General features: G+C 42.2%; 1 protein-coding gene across 1 annotated transcript in view; it reads left to right on the top strand.

The window, feature by feature from the left end:
• Window positions 1-422: 422 nt before the first annotated feature.
• Window positions 423-16,673, top strand: part of HTR7 (5-hydroxytryptamine receptor 7) — a 79,014-nt gene continuing 62,763 nt past the window's right edge. The window contains exon 1 of the mRNA XM_083149031.1: window positions 423-1,507. Coding sequence (XP_083005157.1) covers window positions 981-1,507 — 527 coding nt within the window. The 5' untranslated portion in view covers window positions 423-980. The remainder of the gene's footprint in view (window positions 1,508-16,673) is intronic.

Here is a 16,673-nt window from a genome sequence, read left to right on the forward strand (position 1 = left end):
TTCTCATTAAAAGGTTTCTGCAATAGTATAAAAAAACAACAACAAACAAGCAAACAAATACAACATTATTGGCCTTATGCTGCCTGTGGTTGATCTGCTGTAAAAGTACAAATGCCTACATGCTCTGACAGCCAGAGGTTGGAACTTTTAGTTTAACAGCAGCTGGAGAAATAGTGTTTAGCATAGCTTAGCTGTAGTCTCCAGTAGGAAGAATAACATCTTCCTTCTGTGGTTCCTTTGATTCGGTGCCCTGAATAATAGTATAATAATGTGTACAGCTATCCTCAGAAAAGTACTAAATCCTTTCGGATTTTAAAATTTGGAGCCAACAGTACACAAGTATTTCCACTAGATGTCGCTATTATAATGAAACATTCTAGTACTCTCACTCTATTGCAGTATGATGGAAAAGATGGGATGCTTTCAGCTTCAATACAGTAACTACACACACTGCCTTTGAGATGCTGCGAAGACATGAAAGGACTCAGGAATACACTACAACCATAAGGCAGCCAGAAGTGAATGTTTTTTATTTTTTTATTTGCCAGACTCAACATAGCATCACCTGATGAAGAAGTGTTAAAGAGAGCTCTCAGGATGTCATTTCATTTTCTGGAACTTGAGAATGACAGTATATTTTGTATTTCTGCTTGGACAACTGAATGAGAATTTATCATATGGATTCACCACTTAAATGACCAACTAAGGCAGCTTGATCTTTTCTGTATCTGGACTACAGAAGAATGGACACAAATAGCTATCTGGAGGAAGTTGGATCATTGAGAATGACTGTGAGACTACTCTAAGGTCAGTTCTTTGACCAAGAATGTGTATCCATCTAACAAGCCTATGCTACTGTATCTACTTCAACAACAGATGGACCTGAGAAATGAAAACCCCTGTTGTTCTATCACAGTCACTATAAAGTAACTACTGGACCCAAGTTTTTGGCGGTCTACACATGGGCTCCACAAACCACAATGGTCATCATTGTCAACAGCAGCCACATATACCATGACACCAGGTCCTATGTTCTAGAAGATTTGAAGGACCTCAGCACCTCTATAATGATTTCTGGTTCTTTAAACCCTCCTCTACTGAAGATCATCCAAGATGACATGACTAGCAGTCCCCTGCCTACCTCCAGCTTCCTAAGTGACAATGACACCCGGTGTGGGGAACAGATCCATAATTATGGTCACCTTGAAAAATTAGTCATAGGAGCCATCCTGTCTCTCATCACCTTGCTGACCATTGCAGGGAATTGCCTAGTAGTCATATCTGTTTGTTTTGTGAAGAAACTTAGGCAGCCCTCCAACTATCTGATTGTGTCCTTGGCTTTGGCTGACCTGTCCGTAGCCATCGCTGTCATGCCTTTCGTTAGTGTCACTGACCTCATTGGGGGGAAATGGATCTTTGGACACTTCTTTTGTAATGTGTTTATAGCGATGGATGTCATGTGCTGCACAGCTTCTATTATGACATTGTGTGTCATTAGCATTGACAGGTAAGACCCTCCAATTAATATATATGTATTGCATTATGTCATGTTGCAGAACTTTCTCAGACAATAAAACGTGGTTAGCAAGAGATCTGTTCTGATAGTAATTCAGCAATAAAATAATTACTTTATATAAATCGTTATTTGTTATGCATAGAGAAATTTGCATTCATGGTTATGGAAAATGAGAGTTGTGGTTAATTAAATACTATAGTGCTACATGTAACAAGGTTACATACAGGGAACTTCTGCCTTGGTTTTATAAATACAGTATGGTACGGTGAAATCCTTAGTACATTTGTTGAGTCACAAGCTATTTTCATAAGATACTGTAGACTACAGTATTAGTCATCTCTGCTGGTATGTTAGTAGGTGGGAATAATAAAGGCTTCAGATGAATGAATAATGAATAATAATATTTTTTTTTTTACCAGTAATGAAAATAATTTATTTTGGATTATGATGTTATTACTATTTTAATTATCATATTAAACCAAAATATGTTTGCATTGCTTATGCTCTCTATGGCATTAAAACCAAATTAATTCTAAAATAAATTCAATTAATTTGTTTTGTTAATAATAATAACAACAACAACAACAACAACTTATTATTATTGTTGTTATTATTATTATATTCCATTAGGAATTGTTCCCTCTGTAGGTCATGACTTGTGGAATGTTCATTTTGCTACTGAGGCTTCCCAGGAGATTTGAACAGCACTGATTAAAGGCTCAGAGTGACTGTGGTAGAATTGAAAGCAAATCAACCATACTGTACTAGCACACACAGAACTAAATGCACATTTTTGCCTGAATGATTTTGCTTTAGGGGTTTCTTTTATAAATGTTATACAAAACTGCATACTGAGTGTTAGGGGTAAATTTGTGAGTTTTTAGAAGTGCGAGGTGTTGCCCATAGTAACCAGTCATATTCTAGCTGTTATCTTTTAGAAGGTGCTTGATAAATGATAAATATAGCCTTGCCCAAGTTTGTTTGCTTGCAGCAACTACAAAATCTGAGTTACACTAGGATGTGGATAATACACAGTTGAGTCACATTATTATTGGCACATGCCTCTGCAACCATGCTGACTGATGTACATCCGACAAGAGCTGGAGAGTGCAAGGTGGAGGATCCATAAAGCGAACACAATCAAGGTGGTCCCCATTGAGCTAATCTCCAGGGAATTAGGGGGCCAGAGAAGTTCTTGGAAGTATTGTTCATGCTCGTCCAATCACTGTCAGGCATTTGATGGCACATTGTCTTGTTGGAAAATCCCACCCACCCCAGGGAAGATAATCTGCATGTATCGGTGTACATTCTCTGCATTCATAGCCAATGGGTGCAGAATGTTTGTTCTCACCTGATACGCTAATGTCCATCCATTCAATGAATCAGAAAATGGGAATCATCAGAGAAGGCAACCCATTTGCCAATCAGTGGAGGTCCAATTCTGATACTAATGTGCAAATTGAAGCCTTTTCTGCCGATAGACCTTCGTTGGCATAGGTGCAGTGACCATCCATTTGCTTTAGAGCATTTGGACAGCAGGGTTTCCTGAACTGTCATTTAAGACACAAGTCTGGTAGCACCCAGGTTAATTTTCACTGTGAGGTCCTTCGTAGCTGATGCTCATTTCTCGCATCGTGGGCAAGTGGTGATCTGCAGTTTCCATGTTGGTTATTCGCAATGGTGTCATTTGTCCAGTCACGATGTACCTTCACCATAGCAGCACACAAACAGCTTCCAAACTGCGCTTTTTGGAAATACCGCCACTCTTGGTTTGAAAACCGATTATCATCACTTTTTGCAACTCGGATAAATTACCCATTTTACCTACTGTATGTCAACTAAGAGTTATATGTGTGCAGATGGCCTATCGCTCACCTTATGTACCCACCTAGCCAGCCTGACATGTGACATACTTCATGGGCTATGCGCTGCTTACGTCAAATGTAGTTATCTGGGCACTGTGGGAGAGGGATGCTAGTGTAAATTTTACATCTAGTTATTGACAAGTGATGACACACTGGGAAATTATCCGGGCACTGTGGGAGAGGGGTGCTGCTGTAAATTCTACATCTAGTTGTTGACAAGTGACGACACACTGGAGAGTTATAAGAGCACTGTGGGAGATGGGTGCTGCTGTCAATTTTAAATCTACAGTAGTTATTAATGAGTGACGACACATTGTAGTGGGTGTGTTTTGAAAATGTCATTTTCACCGACAGTTGCCGGAGAAATGAAAGAAGGAACGTGCTATGTCACGTTCCACTTGAGCTGACAATTTACTTGCGCCTCTGCAGATTTGTGTCCATCAGAAACAAAGATATGGGTTTACAATACTTGGGATTAAGTACAGTGGCCAAAATACAGTGATCGGATTTCAACAGATTGACCACCCTTTTCAGGTCGCTGACAGCTTCTCCTGCATGCCCCCGTCATTTTATGAAATAAAATTAGCCTCCGCTATCAGATAAATTGTGTCAGATAAACAGGACTTTTTGGAATTTGCAGTTATTTGTCTCACAGCATAAATTATCCCTACAATGAATGTGTTTGCATACAATACATGTGGTAAGGGAATACGGGCTTTAAGCTCCACTGGGGATGTGACTGACGTGAACATAGTGTACAAATTGTCTTTGTTAACCACTGCGGAATACGTGTGTGCTATATTTCCCAGGCAAGTCCAAGTGGGGTAAGACATTGTGCAATGACGTCCCTCAGTTTCTCTAAAAGTTTTTCAGCTTTCATATCTTACTGAAATCAGTCATACCCAGCATAGCCTGCCTAGGAATGAGTTGTTGTTTGTGAGATGCTGCTGCTGCTGATGGTAGTGGGCTGTCACAGTTATTTAGTTCATACTTTCTCCTGTTCCACTTGTCCACATGTTGGTGGTTCAGTGGACAGTGGGAACAACGGCATTTCTGAGTGAGGACACTAACAAAATTTTTTTAAACTGCCCCTTGTACAGTCTGGGAATTGCTTGTCTAGTGAAGTGGAATCTAGAGCGGGTACACAGTATGTCAATCAACTATGTAAATCCTACTGCACTAATGGTGGATATTGGATGCATGTCTAACACCAGCATAGTAGCTATAGCCTCAGTAATCTACTTTGCGACTGGGTGACTGCTGTCATACTTCATCTTCCTTGTTCCTTGTAAAACTAAATAGTATAGTTGTATTTGATATACTGATGTATTTTTCAACCACGCAAACCATGTCACTATGAGTCAGTCTTGCCTATGACATTGCCGACAGGACTACTTCCCATCTTGATTGAGAAGGCAATTGATAATAAGAGTGTTGGTGGTGTGGATTGCTGGCACTTGGATCCAAAAGAAAAAAAGGGAGCTATGTATTGCTGCACTGATTACACTGTAAGCCAAAGTTTTTAAATTTGACAATGACTTTTGATGAATGCGCTGCAAGTGACGTATAAGGGAGGATGTTCTTAAGTTTATAGGTGGTTGATGTCATTACCCCTGCTTACTATAGCTTTACAATGGCTACATATGGCTTGACAGTTGTAGTCTGGATTTGGGTAGAAATTAAATAAATAATTCCAGGCAGAAGACGGGGAATTTGGGGCTTTTTTCATCCCATGGGCAACAACTGTCTACAATGTTGCATTATTTGAACAAACCACATCCTCTCTACTTTACTCTACACTGCAATCACCCCATGTTGTGTCATTTCTTCTAGGGGTAACCTTTTCTACCCAGGGTAAACCTAAACAGTGTGCCTCACCTAGCACCTTGTTAGTGAGGAATACACAAGTGGTTGAAGTTATTATTAAAAATGCCTTCACCAATACTGCATTTAGCTTACTCTCAAGGTTTTCTCTTATGTCTCTGTGACCTACCTATTGCTGTACTACCCAAATCCTATGTATTGTGTGCATTGTTTTCATGTCTGTAAAGTACCTTGTAATGCGCTCTATAAATAAAACTTACTTACATCCCCATCATCAGAATCCTCGTTGTCAACATTCTAATGAGTGCCAGCTACACCAATATCCTCCTCATCCTGGTACAGTAACATCCTCAATCTCAATGTCAGCATGTAGACTAGCACTACTCTTGCCAATACTTGCAGAGGATGTGCAAAATCTATCCTCTCCGAAATTGCCACCATCAGTATTGCTTTATATCTCTGAATGCCTTTCTGCCATTGCATCATGGATGTCATCTCGCCACCTTAAACTCAACTTTTCCAAAACAGAATTATTTTCCCACCAGCCAAGTGTAGTTACAGTGCAGTATTGGTAGGGTGAGGCCTAGACTTTGCAAACCGTGGACACACTTGGGGATTTGTGATATCTGAATGCATAGTTACTGTAGTTCCTGTGCTTTACCTAGCTTTATTTTTTTTTATTTTTTTTTAGAGAGAGATTCTTCATGAGAAGCTGAACCACCATTCATGAACACAGGTCAAGGCCTTAGCCTTTCCTTGCCTGGTCTTGTAAATAGCATGATTCCAGTTTAGCGTTTCTCTTTAGATAGTTAAAATAGTTTTGGGTTATATTATTATTACACTTAGGTTGTTGGACTTTACATTCCCTCTATGAAATTGTGCATCGGCCTGAGCAGACAATGTTGATGGACTTGCATGTCAGTATCATGACTGGTGCCAGTAGCTTTAGCACTAGTAGCAGGAATTGTTTCCTGATATTTTATTGTTTGTCCTCTATTCTGTATACTAAAACGTGAATGTGACAGAAAAAATTCCCCCCATACTTAAATGGATAGGATGGAGGCAAAGTCAGATTCGCAAAGCTGTATGCCCTTACGCACTGCAGTAAATCCACTCCTCAATGTCTTAATGTTACTTTCTAGTTGCTTTGCTACCCCACGGGGAGCGATCTTTTGTGTCTGAACTCATTTTTCAGTCGTATTTTGCAGAAGCCTACACAGATCAGTCAGATACGTGCAGACTTCAGTGTAAAGAAATAGAAAAAAAAAATGTGTGGGGTCCCCCCATGGGCATAACAGGCCCAGGCTCAAATAGCCAGTCCTGGATTTAAAAAATCATGGGGCAAATTAAATAGGGGTCCCCTGGAATTTTTTTAAATAAATAGTATGTATTTCAATGTGTGTTCATTTCTTTCAATACTAAATTTTAGGCTAATGAAGAACTTTAAAGTTAGAGATAAAGGCTACATTTTATTTGCTTGATCCTGTTATGTAAAAATACCTAGGTTTAAGAAGATTTTTTTTTAATCCATATTTAAAACCATAATCAGGGGCTTGCTGGAAACTTTCAGTCTCAGGTCAGACACATTTGAGAGACCCTAATTTATTTCTTTGTTTTTTTTTTAACAAATGTATTCAACAGAAAATGTGGTGTGGTTTAAATAGCTATTGAAATAAAATAATAAAAAAATGCCATAACTAAGAGCTTTAAACACATATGTCATTGACCAGCCCCATCTGACCAAGCTGGGACTATTGTAGTGGTCAATACACAATACAGGGACCACTCTAGTCACAATTAAACAATTTAGGAACCATCCTAATATAATGCAGGAACCATTCCACTCTATATGTTAAAATATCTACTACATAAATATTTCAAATGTAACATGTATAATAACATGATAATTCATCATTACCACTAGTATTTTTTGATCCATTTAAATGGATTCAGTATGAAATCCCGGCGGTCGGGATCCCAGCGTTCAAAATCCCGACGCCGGAATCCCGACCGCCGAAATCCCGCCAAGGGGGGGACGTAGATCGCCCCCCCCTTGCGGGCTCACTGCGCTCGCCACGCAGCGGGCCCGGTGCCTCGCTACGCTCGGCACGCTAATTGATTCTCCCTCCAGGGGTGTCGTGGACACCCACGGAGGGAGAAACTGTCGGGATTTCGGCGGTCGGGATTCCGGCGTCGGGATTCTGAACCCCGGGATCCCGACCACCGGGATTTAAACTGCATCCCATTTAAACTCAGAGCCCAAATCTTTCCTCCTCCCCTAACGCATAGGAAAATGAGATCCAGAATTCGCACCCCACACCTCCCTCACCGAAAACCAGATCCTTAAACTGATCCTTTTTGGCTTCTGTAATAAACAAAAATATGCTGGGTATATCTCTCCAGTCTTCAAGCTTGTGTGCCCTCTTGGGTATAGGCTGTATGTCTCATAAAACCAACTGCAGTGGTATTGCAACTTATACTGTATTAGAGTAATTTCTTTCTAACGGGGTTGGTCGGCATTGGCCAGGGGGTGGGGGGTAGCGGCGGCTGGAAAAAAATATTCATAAGGCGCAGCACTGCCATGGCATGGCGGTCAATTCCACAGTGCGATAGGAACAGTCGAGCTGGGGCACCAGGGGAGATGGGAGAGCTGGATAAAAGCAGCACTTCTAGAAGCTTAAATATCGGTGCCTCCCAAACTAATTTAAATGTTACAAATGACTAAAATAATACAGAAAACGTGACATAAGTATATTCTTTGTACATTCAGAATTTCCGAATCACAGGGGAAGCACTGCCTATCGGGGTCACAGACCCCTACAAGGGAAAATATCCCATATAAGTCGAGATTCCGACTGCCAGGCTCCTGAAAGTCAGGTTTTCAATGTCAGAGAAACAACCGTCGGAAGTCCGAATGTCGTTGAGTCATCCGGCACCCCTCAGTTACCGAGGGTAAAATCTAAACAGGGATTGGTATGTTAGCCACACCTGACTGGACATTTTATAGCCTTAAATGAAAGCGGCCATTATAGCAAAAAATAAAAATCAGAAAAGAAATACAGTATGCCTTTACCCATATTGTACATTGTACCCACCATGTGGCAGCATTAATGCCATATACTATATGTATACCAAACAGAACAACTCAATGTAATCTACAGCTGCCAATTGAATTCCGCCATAAATCTGCTCAGTGAAAGATACAGCGTGAACGCAAGTCCCATGAGTTCATATTTCTTGATGTAATGCAGTCATTGCTCCTAAATGCAGTTTTAGTACATAAAACCTGCTGTCATTTGACATCCACCTGTTTCAATCTCATTTATTCTTGTAACTAACTATATTTAATGAGTCATTTAATTTTCCTTCGCAATCATTTCTATTTTTCAGTAATCTGATTGCTTTTCTCAGCTGTTAGTTCCAGTCTTCTTCACCCTGACAAGATGGCCCTTGTCCCTTGTAACTTCAACAAATCAAATGCTTGTCTCTTTCCATCAAGTTCTTTCACTGTCTGTTTATTTAGAAGCATGGCTTTTAAATTTGCTTTCTTCTCTGTCTATTACCAAGGGGATGGAACTATCTATTTGTATGCATTGTGATATTCTTCCCAGTCGAATAGTACATGTTCTGTTTAGTTTGGTGCACACATCTTCAATAGTGTCACAATGGCCCTTATTCTGATCGGTGCGGATTTCTCCGCATGCGGTCGTACCGCCGATGTTTTTGGACTGCGCATGTGCAGAGGTCACTCTGCGCATGTGCAAGCGGTTTTGCCGCACGTATTCTTTATACGCCGCACAGGGGGCGGAGAGGGGCGTGAGGGGCTACTTAGCCTCATTACCCTATGCATATGCCCCGCGTTTCATGGGCGTTCCCATGCAAACGCGGGGCGTATGCATGGTAATGAAGCCGTGACACTTGTGTAGGGGGCGGGCATCTGACATCGCTGGATGTCAGCTGCCCGCCCCCATACATGATTTCATACGGACAAGTGTCCGTGTGGTCTAGGGTGGCGGGAGCTGGTGGAGCGTGCGGCCCTGCATTCGATGTTCGGCGACCATCGAATGCAGGGGCTGCTCCCAAGATGGAGGAGGCGTATCCCCGTCCACTTTCATGCGGACCGCCACATATCCGCGTACGGACGGAGGTGGCGATCCGTATGGAAGGCGGGGATTCGCCTGCACGGTCCTGGCCGCATATTCTGATCGGGCCGCACCGATCAGAATAAGGGCCAATATCTTTTCAATGTTAATACATCAATCCCATGGCCATGTGATTTTTAGCTTTATAGAAATTATAAATATTAGAAGACAGGCAATGACAGAGCAGATTGGCGATAATCATTTATCACTGATTTATTTCTTCAAGCTTTTACTAATGAAAATGATATTTTGCAGATTTATGTGACTACCAGGGGTATGTTTTGTGTCCAATAACAACATTTTGAATGGGCCCCTGTCCCAATGATTCTAGAAAGACAATTTCTCTCTGCACATGTTACATCTGCCCCCCCTGCAGTGCACATGGTTTTGTCCATCTAAGAAGGATTTTGTCAGAAAGAATGAACCAAAATAAGGCCCTCAGAGACTGATGCAAATGAAAAAATGTATTCAATAATCACAGGTGAAATATATATATATATATATATCACAAAACAGTCCAATTAGCGCGCAAGTCCTGATCCTATCAATGGGATTTAAATCAGTCCTTTTCAGGAGAAGAGAATTTCCAGCACTTCAGGTCGAATATGAGACCGGCAGCTCCCTCTTTATTACCCTTGCGGGCACCTGGATTCTCAGGTATAGGATATTCTAGGAGAGGAAAGAGGAGCGCTCCAAATAGTGCTTTATCTTTTTATTTCAATCACAAAAATATAAAATCCAACAGGTACATTTGAATTGGTGTCACGTACCACAATTGACAGTTAGGCACAACCGCGGGTGAATTACAGCATGAATGGGGCTGTCTCCGACAGCGATCGAATTGGCAAACGGGTGCTCTCACCACTCTCACATCAACCATGGAGTTCAGACCGACGCCAGGCGTCGAGAGCACCCGTTTGCCAATTCGATCGCTGTCGGAGACAGCCCCATTCATGCTGTAATTCACCCGCGGTTGTGCCTAACCGTCAATTGTGGTACGTGACACCAATTCAAATGTACCTGTTGGATTTTATATTTTTGTGATTGAAATAAAAAGATAAAGCACTATTTGGAGCGCTCCTCTTTCCTCTCCTAGAATATATATATATATATATATATATACACAGTGGTCGAAGTGGGGCGGTATACGGGGGTATGCCATACCGCCACTTTAATCTGAAGATAAAAAAAACAAACTTTTTTTTCCCCCTCAGGATGCTCTCTGATCACTCACCAGCGCATATTGTGCTTTTGTAATACTCCTGTACAACGGGGCAGTCTGGCAGGGGACGTTGATGGACAAGGGGGTGTCCGAAGGTGCGCACTATATTCACTCTTTACTTTTCCATACCCCCACTTCAAAATTTCCATACCCCAACTTCAAAATTTCCACTTCGACCACTGTATATATATATATATATATATATATATATATATATATATATATATATATATATATATATATGTATATATATGGAGAATACCAGAAATGTTTGTACTTTTGCATAGTGCATCTCTTATAATGCTTTCTCTGCTTGGAACACATTAGTATGTTTTGGAGACCACTCCTGTGAGTACCACCTACTGTAAAATCACTGGTCCAACACTGATTTCTGTTGCCAATAGGGTGTGCTAACAAGTCAGGCCATTTGTGTTGTGCAAATTCTACTGTATATGTGTCTTCGTCCACCCATCCTGGTGCAAGACTCATGGAGCTGCTCAGGTTATTTTGAAAAAGCTGTAAATCTAAAAGAAGATAAATGCCTTAAGAAGACTTCTTGCCAGAGGCGGATTGGCCTGCCGGGAAACCGGGCATTTTCCCGGTGGGCCGGCTTATTTGAGGCATATTGGGGCCGCTCACCTTCCCTGCTGGGCCGCGGACCACCATCTACACAGTTAGCGGCTGCGGCCGCAGCACTATGCCCTCATTAATTATGGCCGCGACCATCCCCGGGTTACCCAAACTTAAAATGGCCGCGGGAGGGCTGGCGCGCATGCGCGGTTGCACACAGCTTCTCCCGCGGCCGCGGTACTTGTAGGAGTGGACTGATGCCTGAGCCGGGGGGTCGTGGCCTCACTCCACCACCTTTAGCCCGAAGCTAAATTTCCTGTCCCCCCGCCGGAAGTGTCCCGCCGGAGGCTAGCTAGCTGAGACGCTGGGATTCCCACTTCTGGTGAGTCCCACCTCTGCGCTGTGTCCTCTGTTTTGCATGTTTCTGTTCTCCTTTCATCTGTCGGAATAAGACCTCTCCTGTATAAATGTGATGGGCTGTCTCCGTTATCTGCTAGCATAGCACTCACAAAACTATATCAAAGGTCCCTTGGAGATTTGCTGTATCAGATACCTTACACAGTATAAAAAAGAATTTATTTTCTTCTGTAATTGTTCAATCACATCCATTTTATGAATTTACTTAGAGACATCATATCATAGCAGCTTGTGTTAGTGTAATACAATCTGAGACTATGTGAAACAAATATCAACACTTACAAGATAAGTCCTGGTGCCAAGATTTACCTCTCACTCATTTCTCTTGTGTATCTGGGTATCTTGGGTAGTTTGAGACAAATCATAAATTGTATAAAGCATGGAGAATCCACAAAGTACAGATCTGTGTCGCTCCAACAAACGAGTGTAAATATTCTTTAAGTTTGACAGTTAAACAATTTCCATGGGATGCAGAGCATACACTTCATTTTAAAATGTGTGCCCTGGGTATGGGTTTAAAAGAAAATTGGAAAAAATAGCTATATATATGTTCTCCTGCCATGGCCCCCTGCCCTTAACCCACCCACACAAAATGGGGAGTGGTGGCCCGTAGCCGAGACTTGGACACAAATGACATGTGAATCTGTGTTTCACGTCACCTGTTGACACTGCATGGAGGACCGACCCCCTATCACCCCCTTGTCTCTATCTCCTCAGCCCCACAGGCTACAGAATAGATACTTTGCGCATGAGCGTATTCTGCAGCCTGAGGGGCTGGGGACATAGCCAGCAGCTCAGAGAGCCACTAGCCACTAGCCATGCCCCCACAGCTCAGAGAGCCACTAGCCATGCCCCCACAGCAGCGGAAATGGGGCGTGACCTTGTTAAAATAGGCCACGCCCCACATCGCTAGGCTACGCCCCCCCCCAAAATCGGGCACGCCTCCGGCGCGCGACAGCTCATCCCCTCCTGTCACACTCAGCCGCGGTGGTGCGCGGCGGGCATATTACTCACCCGTCCGCGCCCGCCGTCGGCTAGCGTGTAGTGGTCTCCGGGTCAGCGGCAACGGGCAGCGACAGTCTAGTGGGCAGCAGGCAGCGTGGGACGCCGACAGGTGTAGCAGTGTGTGCTGTAATGGTGCCGGGAGACCGGTGCCGCCATCTTGGTTAAGGGCAAAATAGCAGATTGGCCCAGGTCTGAGGTTTCCTCCCATACTGACCTGACAGCCAATGGCAGCCGCCCTCTTGGGATATAGGGGATCTGCCTAGGGCTGTTCAGGGTCAGTGCAAAGAGTCTCCAGAGGCGTTCACAGCTCCCAGCTGACTCCGGCTCTCTGACTCACCTCTCCTGACCTTGGTGCCTTGCTCGTGCTCTGTGTTGGTCTAGGTTACTGCTTAACCCCATCGCTGCCAGTTCTCTCCACAGTCTGGTCTCTGCCTGTATCCCTGAGCTTCCTGGCCTAGCCCTTCAAGTCTCCTGCTTCCAAGCAATTCTTCAATCTTCATTCATCATTCATCTTCTTCCAGTCTTCAAGGATCCTTCATTTACCATCAAGTACATTCTCTTTCCGGATCCTCTTATTCTTCAAGACCCCAGCCTGCCGTCCTATGCTATTTGAACTGTCATTATTCAAATGAACTTTCTTCTTCTAAAGTGCCTTGCTGGCTCAAGTATTGTTTATCACTAACTGCCACTTTAAGAAAGTATTCAAGTGTGTATTGTTCCCATTTATGAATTCTATTATTAAACCTGCACGATTTAATCCTTCATCCTCTGGTCCGTCTCCAGTTGCTACACACCACACGAGAAAAAAAAGGGGGGGAGGTGATCAGTGCGCTACTATCTGCAGCTGGTACTAGGACTTGTCAGGTCCTCAAAACGTATAGGAAAAAAGGGGTGTGTGTACCAGCACGGGCTGAAAAGAATATAATGAGCAAAAATTTGCAGAACGGTATCCTTTACAATATAGAATTTATTAAAGATAAAATTTAAAAAGCTGTAATAGCATATGAAATTTTGCAAGTCATAAAAGGGGGTTACAATGTTGTATAAAAATGTAAACCTGTGGACATTCAATTCTCAGCACAATTTATAATTTAGAGTATAGCATGTAATTTGCATATTACCACACTGACATCTGAAGGTGTAGTCCCATAATAGCAGGTGACCAGGTGGCCAATGGCGATCCCAAAACAGAGTCCAGATGGAGAATTAGGTGTCTCTGATGGGAAAGATGGTAGAACCTGGAGGATATGATGATTTCCGTGTCTGCCTCGGAAAATGAGTCCGGATGGGATGGTGCAATGCACAAGTAGATGTCCTGGTTGGTGTGGATAAACTCAGGTTGTAGCGGTGTGCTGGAGGTAGAATGGTCCACTTGATAAAAAGGCTCAACGCGTTTCCCTGGGCCAAAACACCCAGCTTCTTCAGGAGCAGGATATAACTGAGTCCTTATGCTGGGCTGTATAAATACCCCAGTAGTGATTGCTGAAGTGATTACAGCTGTACATTTGTGAAAGTGAATATAGGATACCGTTCATAATAATAATAAAATAATGTCATACTAGAAGGCAGAACTGACTTATTTCTTAGTACATGAATGTGAACATCTAAAATTATGTATAGAAAGCACTTTAAATTCATTTTTCTTATTTTATTATCACTGAATACGCGTCATGTGACCTGTCATGTGACCTGTCATGTGACCTGTCATGTGACCTGTCATGTGACCTGTGTGTCATACTCGGAAGTCCCAGTGCAGGTTTACTATTTTTTTTTTTTTTTGTACAAGTGTCTACTAGTATTCATTTTATCAAAGGCCGGTCACATGCACGCTCTGTGCCAATCGGGGCTTGCTGCGTGGTGTATAGGGTGTGTATAAGCATTCATTCAATCAATGGCCGGTCACATGCACGCGCTAGGCCAATCGGAGCCTGCCACGTGGTGTGTGGTGTCACAGGTCACACGGAAGGTCCCTGTCTTATTCATTAGGAACATACACTTTGAACCAATGGCTGTGGTTCATTTCTAGGTAGTTATTCACCACGTAGGGATTGTTTGTAAACAGTGTTAAAAATCGTCATTCAGTCACATGTGTATTAGTAACCAATCCTGGGTCAATCTCATAGAATATGTTCAGAATCACGTAAATAGTATTAGGAACATTGTCTCATCGTCATAGAGACCAGATGTTAATTTATAACAAGAGTAAAGTTTAATCTTCTATTGCGTTTCTTCAAAATAGGAGATAATGTGTTTTTTGCAAAAACGATATGATGAGTCTTATCCATCGTATTAGTCATAATGGACATTTAACAATGTGTCAAATTAGTTGTGGGATGGATGTCTCACAGTCATGGACCGCCACTGTCCCAGTCCAGTCGTGATTAGACGCAAAGGCTGGGGCAGTCTCGGAGGTCCCGACCGAAGAGACATTCACCCCAACAGAAAAGGGAGCAAGAGAATATATTTTAATAATTATTTATAACAATAATATTAATTAATGTACAATATGATGGTAATAGAGAGAATTTTAATGAAGGGAGGGTTGGGGGAAATAAGAACCAAATTCATTATACTGGTGTAGAGAGGCTATGAATGTTATATATAAAAACAAGGGGTTATACACGATGATGCAGATGTCATTGGATTATTGAATTCAACTCCATACTTTCATTCAACCCATCTGGGTGCATGGAGTTAAACTTCAGCATCCAGTACACTTCCCGTTTACAAAGTTTATTAAATTGGTCACCTCCTCTTTGTGTTCTTTCAATAAGTTCGAGGCCCACTATTGTTAAAGAGGAAGGATCATGGTTGTGGCTTTTTGAAAAGTGTCGAGAAACACTGTGTAAATTATTTTGATTGATAATATTGCGTCTGTGTTCCATAAATCGGACGTGGAGGGGCCTGATCGTACGTCCGATGTATGGGAGATTGCATCCACATTGAAGTAAGTAAATAATGTAATTGGAATTACAATTCATAAATGATTTTAGGTTATATTGTTCACCTGTAATGGGTAAGTTAATTGTATTGACCCTTCGAGGGATATGTTGGCACATCGTGCACCGACCCTTTCCGCATTTAAAGAAACCTTTCGGTTTATTTGTTAGCCAGCTGGTTCCATCTGTTCCTGTGGTGGTTTTTTGTAATGTATTAAGATGGCTAGGTGCCAATAATGACTTGAGTGACCTATTTTTCCTATAGACCACCCTAGGGTTTTTGGGGAGAATTTCGTTAAGGATTTTATCCTGTTGTAGTATCCTATAATTTTGGGATATTATTTTCTTAATTTTGGGGGCTTGGTTGTTAAATTTGCAGATGAAGGTTATGTTATCAATCTCTTTGGATTGTTGTATTTGGGGGGCTCTTTTGACGAGGAGTTCTTGTCTATTCATTTTTTGGACTTCCTCTAAGGATGCCTCAATCAGTGTATTAGGATAACCCCTATCTCTGAACGATTGTTTAAGGTCATTAGCCTGTTGTTCAAATGTATGGTTACACGTGCAATTGCGTTTGAGACGCATAAATTGACTCTTTGGAATGTTCCTCTTCCAAGGTAAATAATGTGCGCTGGTGTAATGCAGGTACGAATTAGTGTTGACTGGTTTGATATAATTTTGGGATACTATATGGTCATTATTGGAATGGAGAGTCAGGTCCAGAAAATTAATGGTGTGGGTGTCAAAAGTGTGGGTAAAGGTTAAATTAAACTGATTATTATTATTGATGTGAGTGACAAATTGTGAAGCAGAGTGAAGGTCCCCATCCCAAACAATAAAAAGATCATCTATGTAACGGCCATAGAAGACCAGGCTGTCACCCCAGCCGCCGCCCCACACATGGGTGTCCTCGACCTCCCCCATGTATAGGTTGGCGTAGCTGGGCGCAAACCTGGTCCCCATGGCCGTCCCATTCACCTGAAGAAAGTATTGATCCGAGAAAAGAAAATAATTATGGGTGAGTATGAATTTAATGGAATCTTCCGATCTTCGGTCGGGACCTCCGAGACTGCCCCAGCCTTTGCGTCTAATCACGACTGGACTGGGACAGTGGCGGTCCATGACTGTGAGACATCCATCCCACAACTAATTTGACACATTGTTAAATGTCCA

This window comes from Crinia signifera, chromosome 6, assembly GCF_055691185.1.
Source record: "Crinia signifera chromosome 6, ASM5569118v1, whole genome shotgun sequence".
Taxonomy (NCBI): Eukaryota; Metazoa; Chordata; class Amphibia; order Anura; family Myobatrachidae; genus Crinia; species Crinia signifera.